Genomic DNA, 21,955 nt, shown 5'->3' on the forward strand with positions numbered 1-21,955 from the left:
GTTGCCACAGACCTGAAAAACTGGGAAAACCGAGAAAAGTCAGGGAAATTGAAATTGGTCATGGAAATCGGGAAAAGTCAGGGGAAGATGTAAAAAAGCCTGGAATTTCGAAATTTGCTTACAATTCCCTGAAACTGCTCCTATTTCAAATAATTGTTATAATTTTTTAAATATTATATCTGACGTTTATAGTTCAAAACTTGTGCATTTTAAACGATTTTAATAAAATAATTAAAATTTATATTTTATTCAATATTTTTATTTGATCCCTCTTTTTCGTAATAACTGCATTCTTTTTTTCCAAAATTAATTTATTTTTTGCTGTGGCTCGAATTTACACCCAAAATTGTACTATACTGCTAAGCTTTTTTTTGCGTTGCTTTTAACAATATAGACTAGCTTTCCTACAATCCGTGAGTCTAAATGTTAAAATTTACATATTTTATATTACTCACGGAAAATTTTCTATTTTCATCTGGAAAACCTGAAAAAGTCATAGAATTTTAAAATTCATTTTCTGTAGCAACCCTGAATATATTTTCGACAAATTTTTCAATGTTTAAATTAAATTTTTTTAAACCAAAGTTGTACAGAAATTCGATGAAATGATTTTATTTGTCTGTCCAAAATTCAGTTGGAAAAAAGTTGTTATCAATCATTTGACAACTGAAAGATGATTCTTTATATTTAAATCTACATTTTTCTACGTACAAACGTATCTCTATTTTTTACAAAAGGATACCAATTCAAAATTTATGTACGAGTCTGCTTGTGAATTTTTTATTTCTTCAACATTCAATTAAGCGAAAAGAATTATTTTTTATTCCTTATTTTACAAATATTTTGTCAATATCGCGTCGAAATGCCTTGAATTTGAATTACTAGTCTGTTGTGTACCGAGCGATATTTATTATAATAAGTACATATAATAAGTACTTAATAAGTAGTATCGACTATATACTTTTATCTTATTTTAAGTTCTAAATATACACTAAAATGGAATAAGGTATAGGTTGATATTTGGCGAAAGCGGGAAAAAGAGTGCAATCTAGTGCAGGAATAAAAAATAGATCTATTGTTAACTGTAACGAGAATCGGTAGATTCATGCACATGTGTCGAGTTTCATGTATCGTAACTCTGCCCATTAGCATGCCAATGGCTTCGAGATTACTCTTGCAATCGAACGCACGATGAACGAGTGCGAAAATAATGACATCGTATATAACCTGGGGATCATTTTCAAGAGTGCGAGTACGGCCTTGATTATTCTTGGAACGGGGTATTGGTTTGTTATTTTCAGAGTTCGTTGTGTGTAAACGCATGGGTTATACAGATTCTAGTGTCTCCTTTGTCATTCGCAAATTAGCACTGTTTATTAGATATATCTCCCGCATATCTCTCGTATATACATTTCTTTAGTCAGAATGGAAATTTGTATCGCAATCGATACATGTGGATGGTTGACTGAGTGCTTCCTCAGAAAAAATAAAAACTATAGCTCTAAACTACAGCTAAGTTGATAAATATTCGGAACATTTCATTCTGCCTTCCCCAATAGTATTTATAAATACAAATAGATTGTGAGAGTTTCAAAAAATAATAAACAGAGGAGATGATATAAAAATACTTCACTCTATATATATTGGCTCTCTCTAACTGAATGAATGATATTATAATCAATATAATTCTGGGAACAACAGAATGAAAAATAACAAGTGAAAATATCTGTATCCTACAAAAAAAGCAAAAAAATTGTCTGTATTTAGAAAAATAAAGAAAGAAAGCTTAAAAAACATTTTATCGAAATTTAAATTTATTTTATTTTATCTGAAGCTGCGAATATAGAATTTTCAGACCCGATTGGTGATTATTTGGCTTAACGTTATTTCCGAGAGATTCGTTTTTTATTTTTTACATGTATTCTCTGTACATTGCAGCCGATCATTGTTTTTCAAGAAAAGTCGATCGCGCGAGAACATTTTTCCCGTATATTATTATTAGCGATGATAGCGATGATCGCTTCTCGCAGCCTGTTCGTGACGTGCAATGCCGCCTGCAAAGTAATAAAGATACTCTCTTATTCTCCTACTCGAATATCAGCAAATTTTTTGTCGATTTCATTTCTATCGCGAGCCGATCTTTTTATCATTTTCCGACAGTTTTGAATCAGGTTTCGCATATCTCTGCAATTTTTATCCTTTCGAGGAATCGCTGTAAAGAAATAGACGCAACGGAGCTGAAAGAAAGGCGATCGTTTATTTTCAATTTCATTGGCCATGTAATCGTGTTCCATTCGATAGCCAGTCGCTTCACGAGACCGAAATATTGAAAAGCTTCAAGAGTCTATAGAGTACAACTCCAAACTCAACGAGCTCTCTGTAAACCATTTATTAAATTTTTTGGGAGATTTTATTACTAATAAGTTCTCCATTTTGCTTTTACCGATTTCGAATTATCAAGCAATTCCGCGCGTTCCGCGTTTTTATATTTTTCAATTCTAATTGATAAAGACATTCGATGTGACAAAAAATAATGTAACTTGTCAGATATCCTTAAAATTGGGACAAAGTCATTCTTGTACTCGTAAAAGAACAGTTCTTTTTCCTTTTGTACAAAAGAAATTGTTGTAAAATATTTTCCCGGGATATCATTTCTTTTAAATTCGACTTTCAAATTAGTATGCACTTAACTATCATTATATCTGCTACTAATTTTAAATGCAACAATTACAAATGTGACAATTTAAATAAAATGTACGTTAATGCGGGATAGAATATAATAACCAGATGAAACATATTATTTTTTCTCTAACACTGAAATTCAATATTTTTCTTGCGAGTTTCGCATTGTACGATCGCATGTGGTGTCGTTCCGCGTTTCAGCGTTTCAGCGCGGCCGATCAGCTGATTGGTTCGATCCGGTCCGGCTCGTCCGTTCGTTCATTCAACCTTTAACGCGTCTTCTTCAGTTCGTGTTTGCGCTCTTCGTCGGTCGGTCGGTTAGTGCGTTCACGGGCTGTGTCTTCTTGAATGACGGCGTCGCGTCGCGTCGCATCGCGTCGTGCAGCGTCGTTCAGCGTAGGTTATGTCGCCGTTATCCGCGACGCTACAGGATGCCGAGCCTGATCGCGTTCGGCAGACGATGGACGGTCGGCAGCGACGATCTCGTGTTGCCTGGCGCCGTTTTGTTTTACGTCCACCTGCTCGAGTGAGTGTCCCTTCTTATTTTTTCCATTTTTCCATCAACCTCGTTCAAACGCTCATTTGAATCAAACATAAATGTGGAAGAATCGAAAAGTAATGACGGCAATCGAATGTGGTGGAGGAAGGAAAGGAGGAGAGTGGAAAGGTCGTTTAAAAATTTCACGTGCGTAATCTTTTTTTCTTTTTTAATTTTGTAATGATTAATGACGGTATTGTGATGAATGTCGATGCTAAAATAGAATTATGACGAAGCTTGTATATACATAATTTTGAAAATAATTTAATGATTTATACTATTTATTGTGTCCGATGAATACACCTAATATTCGAATAATTGAATAAATAAATCAATAAAAATACACGAATGTGAACACAGTTTTCTGTGAAGTATTTATTCACCGAAAAATGAATAAATACTTTTTATTTGATTTAAAGAAATATTTTTATGAATATTATGATTATGAATATTTCCAATTAATTTCGCATTCACACCTACTCTGCATTATCTATATAGATAAATTTTTTTTACTTTACATCTTGAATACTTTAAATGAATATGAAACTCATAGAATAATAATTATTTTTTCATGAATAAATGTTTTTGAAGACCCACAATTTTAAACGAATATACGAATACATTTCTTTCAACGTCAAAATTTGAGATAAATACAATTTGTTTTTTAATTATAAATTTCTGTATTCATCGAGCATACTAATTCATACTGTGCTAAAATTATTAAATTGTTAATGTCAGCTATATGTGACTCTAATAACTATGAATTCCATATTACATTAACTATTAAATACCATGTAAATTTTGCGTGATGGTCTGTTAGGAGTATTCACATCGCAATCTCGTTATGGTGAGCTTTTCCAAGAGTTTTCGTGAAAATCCGTTTCCACAAACTGATCGTTTCACGTGTGATGAAACCACGAGTTCAATTTATACCGTGTAATTGTACAGGCAATAACCGGAGGTCACTATGGATCGAAAACTTATCGAGAGAGTATTCATCATAGACTGCATCTTCCGATCAAAGAATGATCGTTAAAATCGCGTGTTTATGATTCATAACGAGAAAAATGCATGTTTACGAATTACGCAATGAGAAAAGACGCGATGCGATTCGAGATCGCTCTCGTTGTGAATTGTGATTGGTGGCTTTTTATCTACAAAAATATAACTTCACAAAAAGCTTTCGTTATGCGAGAGTTCTTGATAAACAACTTCTTTGTTTTTTTACATTTGATTCTGTTGTCTTTTTTTGTGCTTTGTGAATATCGCGTACAGGGCCGATTTTACAGCTAATTCTACTCCCGGCGAGATTAAAATGTAAATGCAAATCTTTCACGTGTATATTGTCCACACGCGCGATGTATTATGTATGTATGTCGAGCTAAAAATATATGGAACTTATTTTATCTTCTGCAACTGGAGTGAAACAGGCTTAGACGTTTCTAAGAGAGAAAGCGAAAGAGTGGGAATACAAAACGAGAAGACAGCAAAGTTCAAATTCTAGTTTCTATTTAATTTAGATACCCGATAATATTATACACGTTGTGGAAACTCTATAATTGCAAATTTCATCACTTTTCATTAAAATTCGTATTTTCTCTCGGGATATTTTGCAAAATTTGCGTCATTCATTATCTCCCAAAGGTGAATCCCGTTGGGCTCATAAATTTGTACGAATAGCAATGAAATGAGAGCGAAAGTGAGCGAACGAAACAGAAAATGTATGCCTGAAATATCATAGATCCTTTTCTCTTTTGTCTATTTCATAACCAGTTTAAATGACGTTCTACTATAATTTTACATATTATTAGACGAACACAGTGGGCTGTATTCATGGAAAGTATAATCCGCATAATATGCATTGTTGCACGCATAATATACAGTGTTTGCACGCCATGACGATATAGTATCGAGAAGAACAACAGGGTTAATTAAAATTTCAAGATATGCAAGAAATGAAAGTCCCATGTATGAGTATACGACTCATTTTTCCCCATTTCATGTAAGTTTACACGAGAAGTGTGATTTATTTTACAATAATATCGTTACGAATTACAGAAATAATAAGAGGAAAAATTTTATTAAATTATAAAATATTATAAGAACTTCTAAACAATAAAAACAATAAGAATCTTATTAGATTGTACACGTAAAAACACAATAATAGGAAATAGGAAATGAAGGCCCATAATGGTCGAAGCTGGATTTCAATGTTTAAATATCGGATTTAAATTATCGGACTTTTGAAAACGCAGCTAAACTACTGAAATAATATCACAATTAATTTTTGATCAATAGGCATCTATTAAAGAGATCTTGATATGCTGAATATAAGAACTTCTAATTAATCGATAAAACATTTGCGAGTGCTTAGGAATACAATTTACATGTCAAATATATTATAGCTATTTACAATTTATACGAATTGTAAATGTGACATATTTTCCTGTTTTAATGGCAATTTTTTTATTCAACAAATAGACTTTGCATGTTTAAAATAATAGGCATTACATGCCAAGCATAGCGTATGTTTTTCTAAATACCTTTATTTTCGCGAATTTAGCGCGCTTTTCTTTGTCTATTTATCTTATCTACCAACAAACTTTCATTCTCAAATGGTTGTTTTGAAGTTTCAATTTTTCGGACGGAAAAATCACTGTGCAGTACTGAAATGCGAAGGCGTGCAAAGTGATTTTATTCTTCGTGTGCACTTTGAGAGGCATCCAACATCTTGATAAATGGAAGCAGCGAATGCTAGTGATGCCATATTTTTCTAGGCCGAGAGTTTTTCGAGCGGTAACTATATTTGTATCGCAAATTATCAATGGTGGCAAATTGATTTTATAGGTCGTGGTATCAATTAATCTTCATACACACATACAGTCAAAAACTTTCTATAAATCTTTTACTCAATTTAAAATTTAAACAGATTTCTAGAGACAGACGGGAAGCTACGAAAAAAATGCCTCATCGGTATGTATTTGTATTCGACTTACGAGTGAATCAAATAGCATCGCGTGACATTTCGTATTTCGAAAATACATATGAATCCTGATTTCCCTGCTTTAGATGACATGATGTAACAAAATCGATATGACCTGAATAAACATGCGTTTCGTTTTGTGGCATTTTAATTTGACTTTTCGCTACTAAATAGAAAAGGTTGTTGTCATTTTATCATAAGAAATTTTTATACATAGTCGAAAAATTTTTATTTATAGATTTTCTTATCAAATCTGCTTGCTAAATATTATTTAGGATGTTTTTGGCTGTATGCATCTACGATACATATAACTTATTCCGATATAAACTAATCATGGGAAGCACATTGCGCAAGAGAAAGAGAGAGAATTATTGATCCATAAAGTCGATGCCACGCGAAATCTGATACGTGTACGAAAATAGGAAACAGTCTATAATCTCTCCGTCGTCAGGGAAGCCAACAGTCAAACAAGCTAATCGGTGAATCGTCCAAAGGAATGATCTTGATAAATATATCAGGAAATCATACACATATATTTGCGTGCGTCTTTGTTTTACAACTTTATATACAGGATAATTTATACTTATTGTAATAAGTCTCCCATCAATAACAGATTTCTGAGATCATTTCAAGACGAAGGATATCATAATAGGGCCAAAATTTTGAGGACAATTTTTAAATGACAACGAAACCAATCAAACTGTTCGAAATTTGCACGCTTTATTAATTTTAAACCTCCTTTTCGTATTTAAAAATTATTGCAGCCTCGACATTTTGATATTGTATAAGATCTTCGTATCGAAATAATCCGGGAATCTGTCATTAATGGTTGTCACGATAAATTTGGAATTCACGTATAATACTCAATGATTTTCATACAAGAAAAATCTGTTATTAAAGTCTGTCAGTTTCTTACAGTTTCATAAGGGTGTGATCTTTGCCTTCACGCCCACGCGTCCGTTCTTCTATTAATTACGTTTTCTGAATCTTTAAGTAAGGTATTCTCTTCGAGGCGACGCATATAATACGACCCGTACAACACAAGACAAACTTTTTTATTCTCGCGCTTTCGCTGCACCCTCAACTTTCATTCCGCGTTTTTAACGAGTTTCTTTGCTTCCGTCACAGTTGCAAAAAGTCGCGACCGATCGATACGTTACGCGTGCGAACGAGACTAGAGCTTTTGTCTCCGAATAGCCCTCTATCTATGCGCGTGCTATGAATCATTTAAGGGTGACTCCACACAATCGGCAGGGGTTGCACGTGCGTATTGTCATGCGTTCATGCACGTTGATCCTCGATCCTTGTTTATAATGTTCTAAAACTTATATAATATGTATTTATCAATGGATAACGCAATCTCCAAGATGATAAAATACAATCCGTTACGAAATATGTGTAACGGGCTTTTTACAATAAGCTCTACAATCTAAGTTTTAAGTTTTAAATTATAAGAAATTAACCAATCACAGTCGAATGTGAGAAGAATAATCGATTATGATTGGTTAATTTTTTATAGTTTAAGACTTAAAGTTTAGATAATGACTTATTGTAGGAAGCTTATAATATGAAATAGAATGGTATATACAATAATGAGTTAACACATAGAAAATGTATATGAATGTTATTCTTTTCTTCGTTACAGCTCTGCTTTTTACGTAATTAATCAGTAATAAGAAACATAAATAGTCAATAAGAGCGCATATGGTTGCTGCGCGATATATATTTATTAATAAGATATTACATGTTAAATATAGACGCTTTGACTGTAAGTTTTGGTTTTCCTCAATGCAAACAAAAACGCGTAAAGATTTTAATTGAGAAAATGACAGTTGCAAACTGTGATGTCTTAATAAAACATTCGTGAAAAGACGTAAATTAATTCTGCCGCTGAAGTAAGACATTCGATATGCATAAATTACATTAAGTCAAAGAATAGTGGGATTATCACCCAGAATACCACTGTCCAATATAAGTCCAGAAAACACCGATAAAAGAATAAGATATGATTGTAACAGTGAGAAGTAATTTAAGTCTCTCTGTTATCTTTCATCGTTACCGCAGTTTATCTTTTCCTTGCTCTATTTCCTTGTTCTTTATCATGTATTACTTACTGACTACTTACAATAGTTTCTCTTATCGGTGTCAAATGTCATTTTATCTAGACTTACATTAGACACTTTTGGATGTATGATAATCCCACTATTCTTTGGCTTAACATAATTTGTGCCTATCGAGAGAATGTCTTACTTTATTGAATAATTTACATTTTTCATGGCGTTTTTATTTGCACCAAAGAAGACCAAAACCTATGAACATACAACCTATCGAAACATTTGTGTTTTTCCATGTGATTGCAATTTGCATATAATATCTTATTATCTATATATTGTATATCAAAAACCATGTAGGTTTATCCTTAGTTGCTCTCTTCTTTCATGTAGGAGCCATTAAAAAATCTCTATAACATTACCTACATGTGTACGTGTACCAAATATGTACACTGAGAAAAAAATGCTGTTGATTCAATTAAAGTCTATATTACGGGCTGTCACTAACATAAGTGATTAATTCATGCGTATATTTTATTGATATAAAGGCTTGGTTATTGAAATAATAATTTATGCCTTTTTGTGTCAATAAAAATGTACATGAATTAATCACTTATGTTAGTGACAGCCCGTAATATAGACTTTAATTGAATCAACAGCATTTTTTTCTCAGTGTACTATTTCTTCCTCGTCGTGCGGATAGCTAAGTATAGATCCGAACCTAGCTCGTTGGGATTTAAAGTATGTTAAGTACACATGACCAACGTGCAATTACGTTTTTTTTTTTAAAAACACGCACATTTTTAACATAGATTTTATTGATTTGCTTTATCATTATATTACTTTTTCGCTTACATAGAAGAAAAAAATGATGGTTGATTGTATACGAAACTAAATAATCAGGATACTAGAATTTATTTTTATTTATGTCTTGGAAAATAATTTACGCATCGCATTAATATCGTGTTAACATATTAATAATAATATAAAAAAGTAAATGTAATTAAAAAATGTAATTGCTGCTGCACGCGCTTTTAAATGTATATATGTTATATGATTTTTTATTACTTTACTGTGTGCCACCTTTATTTATCTTCGTTTGTATATTTATGCCGTTCAATCAAATTTAGCCTTTTTCGATATTGATACATGGCACCAATAATAATTATCGATAACAAAACATCACTGGTCTCATACGGAATTTTAGGCATGTGTGTAATCAGTGTAATCTCAATTCCATGTCCTACTCGGAATGGTAGATCCATTATCGGATTTAAAGTGTCGTCGCTTCAGCGACGACCAATCAATAAAAATTATCTCTACACGATGTGCTTTTTCCGAAGCTTCTAGTTTACACCGAAATTCTGGTATTTATTACGTTTTCTGTCAGGAGTTTTTCATTTATTTTTTCATTTTATTTATTTTATTTTTTGATTTATGTATGACTTTAATCGTTTAATCATTTGTCCTATTATTTTATTGTAATAAACACAAATTTGACAATGATAACATTAGGGCATGTAGAATATTAAACGCGAAGTAAGTTTGCCTTAACAACGAAGTAAGTTTGCCTTATATTTTCATGTGTATGTTATTTCAACCGCGAAACTCGCATCATTATTTTCATAACCGAGAACATTAATCAATAACGTTTCTTTTTGTACATCTTCTTCCTCGAGTTCTCGATCATGGCCCATTTAACGATTGCAAAAGTGACAAGCTTTCGAAAGTTTTGTTCGATGAATGACAGCCGCATGTTACATAACGAAATAAGTTTCGAAATAGAAGCATCACGATCCACGATTCTATCCTCTTTCGCGGATAAATGTTCTTTCACGTTCCTCTTTTGATTCTCTAAAAGTCAACGGAAAGGTTTTCCTTGACGCCACCTCGGAATACATTAAGAGAATTTGTCACGCGTTGTCTGTTTCTCTTTTATGTTCTTCTATTCATTGCAATGTGTATCAAGTATGTGAATAATGAGAATTTCTTGCTTGACGAAATTAACGTTGGAATAAATAACAATATTTTAAGATATTGCATAAATATTTGCGTCAGTTTAAGTAAAAAATATATATTGAAATAACAAAATTGTGAATTGCATATTGAAATTATAAAGAATATAAAGTAATAAAATATAATAACAATTGATTGAAAAATACTTTAACAAATTCAGAAAATTAATAATAATTTAATAAAAAATTTATTAAAGAAAATTTAAAGATATTGTATATATTTATCAAAGTGCACACAAAGAGAGGAGATACAATATTCATTTGCGATTGTAATTGCATCATGAATTTTCTCTCTTGTACATAAAAAACTTTTGAGATTTTCTTGGGGAAGGAAAACATTTGCGTGAACAAGTAACATGTCTTATTCATGAACCTAATGCTACCTTATCACGTGACTGGGTTGCTACGATTCGTTTGTGTTTGACGCAGGCGTGATCCGTGAAGATGATGATTCGGTCGGCGTGATTCAATAAGTGAGCGATAACTTCTCTGTCCAGGATTATATCCAGATGAACGAATTCTAGTAAGAGGGAAAACGCATACGTGTATAACTATCTTCAAACATTCCGTTTTTTAACGATAAGAAAATTACCGTGTCACAATGTATGCATATTTCTCGATGTTGATCTCGCTGTTGATGCATTTAGTATATGGTTTTATTTTTAATGAATGCAACAAGTGTAAAGAAAACGTTTAATTCACTTCTTAAAGAAAAAAAAAACATGTAAAAATTAAATATAAAATAATTTCCTAAAAAATACGTACAGGGTGTTACAGATACATACTAGGCAGTACGACGGGTTGCGCGGCAAACTTTGCGTGGCCAAGCGTGGTTTAATAGACAATGACAGCGACTTTATAACATCAACTTTATAATATAAATAATAAAACTTTGTAGTATAAACTTTACAATGTATAAAGTCACTGTCATTGTCTATTAAACCACGCTTGGCCACGCAAAGTTTGCCGCGCAACCCGTCGTACTGCCTAGTATGTATCTGTAACACCCTGTACATATTTTTTAGGAAATTATTTTATATTTAATTTTTTATTTTTTTTGCGATTAATTTTCTTAAGGGTTTAAACAAGATTAGAAAAAATTGTTATTGCGCTAAACTCTTAAATTTAATTTACATGACTACCAAGTGACATCATAAAAGATAAATTATACCATTATACATTTTAGTATACAATGTCCATATTTTCTTTTTTGTTTAATTGACACTTTAATAATTTCTCATTTAGAAGACAAATATATAAAGATGTATATTGTACAAGTTAAAAATTGAAAATTAAAAACTACGATTGAACTATAATCTCTGTTAGAGAAAAACTCAATTGAAATTAATAAAAAAAACTCTGATATGGGAAAGCTGCTCACTGTATACAAATAATTCTGTGATATTTGATTCATGACATGTATGAGAGACGAGTGCTTCTATGAAGACAAAGTTCACAAGTCCGTGCAGCGACAAGATGGATTCTCGCCAGATCTCTCATTTACATTGGATGCCCAGCTTAATAAACTTGTCGAGGTTTTATGAACGTGGCCATCGTGTCACTGTAAATCAAGTTGCCTGTGCGCGAAGTCGATTAATTGTCGACGATCGCTACACGCACACTTCTCTCGTGATTCTCGTGCTATAAAACGACCAGACAATGAATGACACTCTGTTAAAACGAATCAATATTATTAAAATAAGTCTATGCTTACTTACTTCCTTTACTTGCGATTTCCGAGCACTCGAAAGACAAATATTTATAAAAAGTAGACAATATAGAATATTTCAAAACTAACTGAAGGCAAATTATTTTTAAGCATTCTGTTTCTGATCTCTTACATGTTTAATTAGTAATTATTTTTACTGATTATTTGTTTACAATGGAAAAAGTTAATTTCTAAATTGTTTTGATATTTTTATTTTCTGTATATATTTTATAATTCTCTTTTCGAATGATTTTTATTATATGTCACTCAATATTTTCTGTTATATCATATTTTGTATGAAATAAAATTGCAAAGAGCTTCGTATTGGAATAGATTTTTTAAATGAAATTATAATAAATACAATAAGCAGGGTTGCCACAGATGGAAAACCGGGAAAAGTCAGGGGAAAATGTAAAAAAGTCTGGAAAGCTCACAATTTTCTTAAACTGTCCCTATTCCAGATAATTGTTATAATCTTTTAATGTTATATCTGACGTTTGTAATGAAATGCGTTCAAAACTTGCACACTTTAAACGATTTTAATAAATAATTAAAATTTATATTTTATTCAGTATTTTTATTTGATCGCTCTTTTTCGTAACTGCATTCTTTTTTCCAATCTTAATTTATTTTTTGTTGGCTTGAATTTGCACCCAAAATTTTAGTCTGCTACTAAACCTTTTTTGCGTTGTTTTTAACAATACAGGCTAGCTTTTCTACAACTCTTGACTTTAAATGTGTTAAAATTTATATATTTTATATCGGAAAGTTTTTCATTTTTATCTGGAAAAGCGTCAGGGAATTTTAAAATTTATTTTCTGTGGTAACCCTGATAAGCGTAATAAGAACGCGATTATACAAAACTATGTTGTATATTCCGATTATACGTCAATGTTCAGAGTTTGCGACTTTCGATTTTTTTCCGGACAAACGGTTCAATGTCCGCCTTAACAGGGGCAGTCTAAAATGCGGGCTGTGCACCACCATCAAACGATTCGGCATCCCCGAGCACGAATGCGAGGGTGCAGGATCCTTTTACCATAGCGATGCAAATCGTCTGCGTCCCCTTCATGAAATTCGCCATACGGCTATCCCCTTCTCGAATCACGAAATCGGTATACAAGGTGTATCAGAAATCGTATTGTAACCGAAAATCCAGATTTCCTTTAGCACAAATTTTTTAGTATTTTCAACATTAAATACATTAATAATTAAACATATTAATGATTTTCTTAAGATAGATTTAAAATTACATATACATGCAAAATTAAGCGAAAAGACCGAGGCTCTGCGATATGTTTTCTTGTTTTTAAACTTAAAATATTTTTGACTGTTTATCTTATTAGAAAATTATCTTTTTAATATTAAAACAACCGCTACTCATCTTCGGTTTATATAATGCTTATAATTTAGAAAAAAGACGACCTATTAAGACACCCGGTATATCACTTCGGTGTTTCATGACGATAAATAGTCCTTTGTCTGTTTAGCTCGTAATGTAAAAGCTGGCAGTTTTGGTCATGTTGGAATATAAATGATCGCCCAGATGGAATTTTTGGAATATTTGGCCTCTTAAGCTTGGAGCTTTTTATTTTTGAAAGCAATTCTCATCACTGAAAACTCCTTAGTTCTATTATTTCATTGAGATTAAATTTCGCTCTTGGATCAGTTGACATTTCCCTAAGTATTCCGTGAAGAGACAAGTCGTTTCATTGATAACTTAAGGTCAGGTTTCATTTTTAAACCAGTTGACATTTTCCGAAATATTTTACCGGGAGATAAGTCATTGACAAATAAAATTCTACACTAGCAAAATAAACTTCTTGTCACTAGAGCTTTTCTTGGCACTCCAACATATTTTGACAAATATCGACATAAAGAAGAAAACGCGCATAGATTTCTACTACATAATCTCGTAAAATTGTGTTTTCACTTATCCGATTTTTATTTACTTTGTCGCAACCATCAGTCAATCGACGAATTTGTGCGCCAAGATTGCTTTTTCCGAGATTGTAGTCATCGCGTGTGAAATTGCGCACGGTTATAGTTACAGTAGTGAACTTCCATTACACTATTCCATTTCTCGATATCATGCGGATTATCGTTGATTGTTACTGCCATCGGATATGATTAACTATTATACTCGTTTCGAACTTTGTTATCTTATCTCTATTATAGATCAAGAGATATAATAAAAATTTACACAATCATTACACAATATTTGCATGTTATATTGCACAATATTTACACTCCATGCTAAATCTATCATTGTTTATTTGCAACGACTAATTATCATGATTATGAATTTGAAGCATTAATCGCATTAACCCCGGATTAACAGATTTTGGAGACAATTTCTTTTCACCAATATTTTAATATTTCTAGAAAAAGTATATCTTATTTTTCTTATATATATATCACCGTGATTTATAATTGCTTATTACTTCGTAACTCTTAGATGTAATGTTTTATATTATAACTTGACAGGGTATTACTTAAATTTATCTAGAAATACAGAAATAACTCTCAACTTAAAACGTGAACTTCGTCGTGTAAGAACGTCGCAAAGTATTAAAAAATTTTCAAATCAAAGAATGCTCCTTTTGATCGTGTGCGAAATTACGACAAAATTTGAACGTGCAATGTTTAATTCGGTTGGTTCCCCACTATTAATTTCGGGAGCAGAGTATTGAGCTTTACCCGAGCGGATATGAGAAACGTTTCCGCGTCCAAATGTCAAAGGTTACCCGAGTACTGCAGCATTGCGCACCATCGTAGAAATTTCTAAAACACCTAGGCAATTAACCGTCGTTCATTATAATTAATTTCGCGTTACAGAACTATCCTTATTCTCACGAGTATATAAAAAAAAGTTTGCTAAACTGCGCAAAAATATAAAGAGAGACATCGATGTTATATAATATAATGTTAATATAATAAAATTAATTTAATGAGATATTATATAATAAAAATTCGATTTTCCATTAATTTTATCTTATAGAAGAAAGTGATTTATTTTAAGTAATACATTGATCTTCTTTTCGTGTTGTGTTTTCTGAAAAAATATTTTCAATGAAAATTCGACAATTGATAATATATCAAAAAATCGACATCCCATGAGAAACGACTCATCTCATATATAAATAAATGTATATATCTTGTCAAAATAATTTCCGTTTGAAAATGAAAGATTAGATAACTGTTTGCCATCTATGCGCGATATGTATCTTGGCGTGATTTATTTCCGAAGTAAAAGTTTGACAACAGTTTCAAGTTAATGGATTACAAGGTATATTGCAACTCAAATATAGAAACATCGTCGGAATTGGAATGTCCAATATCATTCCGCAGCTCAGAAATAGAAATATGTGTTACCGAGGACTTCCATTTATCTTTTCATCTCGTTCGCGTCTTCTTTTATACAACAATATTGAGTGTTTCAGTTTCGGGATATGAGAGTTGAAATTCACCGCGTTGTTATTGGTACTCTCTATATCTCTCTAGCACTTACTTGTATGTTCCAAGTATTAAGAGCATCTTAAACTCCTCATCTGTGAAATTCAATGATACAGCTGTCTCGAAACTTGCTCGGATAATTACGAGTGTGGGTCCATCCCCTTCGCTCAATACTGCTCTCTCAGTTTGTCTGAGAAAACGTTCGCAATTATTTCTCTCCAACTTTAATGATCTTCAGATTTATTATGAAGGTACACACAAAAGAAATGGCATAAAATTGGGTTAAATATGAATGAATATTTAAGAGATATTCGATAATGGATCAATGATTATATATTAGCGTTGAGTTTTTCTGCTCATAGATTGACCTGATTTCACAAAATTAGCGGGAATGTCTTTCGAGATTGAAGAGAGACATTACGGCGTCTCTTTATGTGGTCAATGCACACATTATCGAACATGTTAGGTTTTTCTTGAAAAAATTATGAGAAGATTACGAGAACTCATGTAATTACTGATATAATTGCAATAAATTTGTAATCTAGTTCAGAACTATCGTTAATAATCTAAGTCAATGCATTATCAAAAAATTTTTTTAAATAAATAGATTTTATTGTTAATTTAAGATTTGTTAGTTTAAGAAATAATTTTAAAGTGAAAAAATTAAAAGAGCAAAAAAATATAATGTCAGAGTAATTGTGATTCTTCATCCGACAAACGTAATACAAATTTAAAAGAGAGATATCTCTTTCTATATGAAGTGCATAATTATAAATTTTCAACTAAATTTGGTAAAAGTTAACAACGAATAGTGAGCTTCGAGAAAAAGTGGAAACGACAGTTTTTTGTTCGTGTTTTTGCAAGATACGGTAATGAGACGTCTCGTTGAAAGCAGCTACTTTAAACTGGACGTTAACTCGAACCGCGTTTTTCTGCAGACTGGCCGATCGTCCAAACGCCAACTCTTTTCACTGCTGCTATTCAGCAGCTCTCTTGAAATTCTTTATGCATCGTCAGTTAAAATAATATTTACGTGTAAAAGATTTTTTCGATATTTTTATATCCTGTAATATTTATATATTCATTCAATTAAATTATTTTAATTTCTCTATTTAAACTTTCGAGAAATTTTATGCTTTTGCATTTATTTGGGATTGTTTATAGAGATATAATTTACTTCTTAAATTTACAATTTAATTCTTTCAATTATTTCTCCTCGAATGCGATATTAATTTGAAGTATAATGATACAATTAATATCTGTGTATGTTTACAGCGCTTGCTTGCTCGAAATTGGCCCAAGAGTTTATATGTATCTAAATGTGTTATTCGTAACATGACTCAAATATAACATGTAATATATAGGTACCATATGTATTCTAGTGCTTTTCACGACGGCACTTTGGGAGTCATAATATACAATAGATGTTAGACGTAGCATGTATAAAGTCAACGTTGAATGGAGAATGCTGGAAACATTGTCACTATTATATTCTGCACTGATACCTCAAACAAGTTTATTAAGCGACTAACTATTAAGTATAATCGTATTAAATGAAAAAATTACGTATATGTAGTATTATTATAATAATATAATATGATAATAATATTAATCATAAAAAAATAAAAAATATTGCATAGTAGTGCAAAATTTTCTGTATTAAATTTTTTACTTGCAATTAATTTCTGTCATTACTTAAATACATTTTATATTATTGAAAACTCTTTGTCTAAAAATATGCCGAAATGTGAAAGAAACGTAAATTAGTAGTATAATAATATTAAAATACACACTTAACTGTAAAATATACGATATGCCTATTTTTATATTGAACATTTTGAAACATGATATAATATTAAAGAATTAAATTAACTTTATATTTTCTACCTCTTTTTTAAAGATAATTTTCTAAAGTTTTGACATGTAGTCAGGAATACAGTATAAGTATTGAAGAAAAATGTGTTATTGAAATGATTCCACATTTAAAAAGAAATACCTTTTAAAAGGATTGATGCAAATGCTTTTATAAGTTCCATACTTGAGTAAGTACTTGAGGTAATAAAACCAGTAATTGCGTAAATTGACATCCCTCGAAGTTCGAAGGGTGCGAAGCAAAGTGAGTCTATAGAAACGAAGGCCACGATGCAAATATCAGGAAAGTTACCGGAATACAAATAGCCGACAAAATGCAAAGTTTTTGATTGCCGCAATTTCATTTACGCCGTCGTTCGCGGACAGAACGCAGTTTACATCTTATGAAAGATTTTTCCATTTAATTTGAGAGATGTTTTGTGAAATATATGAATTTCTTGTAGATTTTATTCTTACCTGTATTAGAAAAGTATTTTATGTTTGACGATTCTCTTAATTGTAGCTTAAGAAAAAGCTCGATGTATTTCATTTTGTACTTTTTTGATTTTTTTTTGGTGTTCGATAAACTTATTTTTTATTTTCTTTTTGTTTTAAATGTATTTCTATTTGTTTTCTTGGTATTCGCTCGCGGCGTTCATTCTGTTGTAAACTTGCTTTTAACAGATTAGCTATTTTTAGTATGAAAAGGGGAGTAGGATGCTCCAGTTATATGATATACCTTTATTAGTCTACGGTTAAGAATTGAATTAGATTTTCACAGAAAAAAAATTAAATAAAATCTTTGCTCGAGAAAAATGTTTGTGACAGCTGTGACATCTTTAATTCGCCTCGATACAGGCAAAGGCTAGAAATCGCCTTTGGATTTTCCTCCGGCTATCTTGTCTTGAGCCTACAAGAGGTGAGAAACTACATGGCCCGTGATAGAAACGGCAGAAAAGCCGGCTACAAGGTAAATCGATACGAAACCACCACGCAGCCAACGTCCAACATTCTGACGACCCTGCTTCGTGTCTGCTATCTCTCGTTCTCTCGCAGCATTTTCTTCTTTAATTCCTATATCTTATTCGATTTTTCAATCTCTCTTGCTCTCTCTGTATTTCACTGCGACTTAGATTTCCTTCAGTCGCATTACAGTCGATCCACCACTTTGTGCGCCACGTGCCACGTACGTTCCGATATGGCTGGTTGCATAAAGAGATGTCTCGTTGTGTTCAACTATTCGGGTATATTAAATTTCGAAATAAATACATAAAATGTCTCTCACGTGTGGTGAAAATATTATTGTAACAAAGGAAACTGTAACTATTTCATTTTATTAAAAAATTGTTTATTAAAATATCATTCGAATATTTTAACGTATGTATGTATAACGTTTAGCAGAGTACATATTTTTTGTACTTAAAGGTACCAAATTTACAATGTTCTAATATTTAAGTGTTCCTAATAAGTGATATCTATATATCAGATTGATCATTCTCGTATATGTAAAATATAGATCGTTTAAAATAGGTTTTACGTGCAAAGTACGGTTGGCTTTCCCTTCATCTAAGCGACCTCGGGAAGAAATATTTTACGTGTCGCGAGGAACACGTCTCTCATCTGATACGTGTCCTGCACGTGTCAACCGGATACGACCGATGAGACATTCCATCCAGGACGTATTCGGGACTCGTTCGCTGACCGAGCGTTATACCGCATAGTGCCGCATACTGCAAAATGACACGAAATATGATGACATATCTCATATATATAATATATACGTATACAGGGTGTTTCAAAATTCGCGCCCGCGAAATACAAGACGTGATACTTTATGTCTAAAACAATTTTTTCTTTTAACGAAATTGCGTCCGATAAATAATTTTTGCGCTTATTTGTTGACTTCAATCTGCTCTCCTTAGCATAAAGTATGACATCTTGTACTTCGCAGACGCAAATTTGAAAACACCCTATATACATATGTGTATGCAGGGGGTGTTTCAGACCTAACGCACCACCTACTGATGGCAGGTTCCTGAAATCATTTTAAAACGAAAATTTAATATCATAATGTTTAGTCCAAAATATTTTTTTATATAATCTGTTAGCTTTAAATGATTATAATTCAAAAACTATTATGGTCTCGATATTTTGGTATTAGAATTTTAGTCTCAAAATAATTTCTAGAAATCTGCCATTTTAGCAGGTGATGCGTTAGGTCTGAAACACCCTGTATGTATATATATCCACGATGTCACCATCGTTTAATTTGAAAGCCATTATCTTGGCAAACATGTTCTTGATATTTTGAGGAAAAAACATTACACAGGATCTAAACGGATTCGTGTCTGTTACAAAGTTTCGAGGTCGATGTTATTATAATCTTGGTAATTATTTTACTGTAGTATCATAAATGTTTGAATTCTAACTTGTAATTTTCATTGTACGTAACTTAATTATTTAGATTCTTCGAAATTTGATTCTAAATTATTATTATTAATCCAGAGACATTAAGTGTTATTAAATTTTTTATAACAAGGTCATAGTTTTATCATTATTAAAACAGACATATTTAACGTACAGTTATGAATAATCTATATTCTCCTCGGTATGAATGGATTAAAATAAAATTCACTGTATCAATATACGGATCAATACCTTTTTCTAGAATAGAATTAATTTCCATGGAATTAATTTTCTTTATTTTTTTCCTGGTGGCTTTTCGACAACCAAACAACATCGTGTCGAAGATCATTTGTCTAGTGTTCGTTAAATGAAGCTTCCGGTTGATCAAACCGTTTGAAAGCTCCTCGTTGCAGTTCCATGCGGTTGCATTCATTGCACGGTCCATCGAAAGTCCCGAATAGTTTTATCTAGCGTACTGTAAAGGTGATTTATACGCTATGTAGAACAAAAAGTCGCGGTTTGTAAAGTTCGAATGTACTAACTTTTGTAACTTTTGTGATAAGTTGTTCCGTTTTTGTCTACCCATTATCTAACTAATGTTTGTCGATGATGTGATTGAAAGAATACTCTGATTATTAACGTCAACATGAACTTGATATGCTATCGTTATTATACAATAGATTACCTTACATAATAGGAAGCTTTATATAATGATTATATAAAAGTTATAACACAAAAAAGAGACATTCGATCTCTTTATAGACCGAAGAATATGATATTTTTATTATATAATTATTATATAATTTTATTTTTTAATTATTTTCAAACTTTGTACAACAATGAGTTTGTATTTTGTTACAAAATTATTAATATCTTGAATTACCTAAACTGGGTACATGCCTGCGTACGCGTGTGTGTATTTAAAAGTTGCAGTTTAAACCGTCAACATAAATCCTGCAGGGACGACTGTTTTTACTACGCTTTTATTTATCACCGCGAGAACTAGGTTTAGATGTGTTTACTTCGTAAATTTTACTTAAAGGGCCTTCTTTATGTGTACGCAGGTTGACAGTGCTGGGTATTCTACTGGGAATTCTCGAATGGGATCGTAGCGATACCTGCGTTCTTCTTTTGTGGCAGTACGTGATCGGATATGAGGGTCTTTTCGTGGTTTGCATGATGGTAGAATTCTACATCTGCTTCTTGGCAACGAGAGGCAGCATCCTGGATACAACGGCGAGAGCCCCGATGCAGTACGTCCTTTACTTCCGACTATGTGAGTATCTTTATCTTGTACTCATTGTTAATCCATGTCACTACATCTCAATCGAAGTGCCAAGTGGAATAGAAAGGAATAAAATTCGTAGCACCGTATTTTGGGAGTAATATATTTTAATCTAGAATACATAATTTTTTTTATGATTTTATTTCATATTCTTTACCTCAATTTTTGTGTTTTTCATTTTTTGTAAAATAAGTACGAATATATCACTGATATAAATAATATATATACTTGCGATCAGTATGTATTTTCAATATGCTGATATTGCCTGTCGGCAATATTATTAAATTTTTGTAGACTAATATTGAGAGGTTGTCAACATGAAATATAATATATTGATGAAATGGTTTTATATCATAATATTTGTTGTGTAACATCTACGTACTTTGTATCGTGTGTAAACGTATAACGCATTTCAATTTTTCGTTACTAGCAGTTTTACTTCGATTCTTATTTTATATCAGAGTATTTTTCGTTTTTTTTTTGTTGCAATTTCCACGTTTGCGAGATGAGAGTTGTTTTGACTTATGTACGTTAAAATGCAGCGCCCTTGTTTTTACTTAAGCGCCTTTCCGCTCTCTATATGATTTATTTTTCATCGTAGTATTGTTAAATTGCACAGAATCTGCGCGAAATGAATTCGCGATTTCATTATAATTTAACGTCGGCTGATATAAATGACGCGGAATATTAAGTTGTCTAGGGAGCGAAATTAATCAGACGATTATTTTTCCGCATTTTTCAGTCATCTCTTTTTACTTATAATTCCTTCGCAATGTATAGCAGTTATTTGAACTGTTTTAATCGAAAGGAATATTCTAATATATTATATTATTTCTTAATGACAGTATTTTTGACAAATTTAAACTTTACAGGTTCGTTTATTACAGATTGTGTGTCAAAGTTGGAAAGTAACACGTTACTAATATCGTCACTTTTTTTGGTCATAATGATAATTAATTAAACATTGTTTAATAAACATT

The 21,955-nt window shown here is 31.8% G+C and overlaps 1 protein-coding gene across 3 annotated transcripts in view; it reads left to right on the forward strand.

Annotated features, from left to right (window-relative positions):
- Nucleotides 1-2,988: 2,988 nt before the first annotated feature.
- Nucleotides 2,989-21,955, forward strand: part of inaE (inactivation no afterpotential E) — a 37,779-nt gene continuing 18,812 nt past the window's right edge. For all 3 annotated transcript variants that reach the window (XM_018517805.1, XM_018517788.1, XM_018517797.1), the window contains exons 1-2: nt 2,989-3,208; nt 20,755-20,966. In XM_018517805.1, coding sequence (XP_018373307.1) covers nt 3,114-3,208; nt 20,755-20,966 — 307 coding nt within the window. In that variant the 5' untranslated portion in view covers nt 2,989-3,113. The remainder of the gene's footprint in view (nt 3,209-20,754; nt 20,967-21,955) is intronic.

This window comes from Trachymyrmex cornetzi, unplaced genomic scaffold, assembly GCF_001594075.2.
Source record: "Trachymyrmex cornetzi isolate Tcor2-1 unplaced genomic scaffold, Tcor1.1 scaffold121, whole genome shotgun sequence".
In the NCBI taxonomy this organism is placed as follows: Eukaryota; Metazoa; Arthropoda; class Insecta; order Hymenoptera; family Formicidae; genus Trachymyrmex; species Trachymyrmex cornetzi.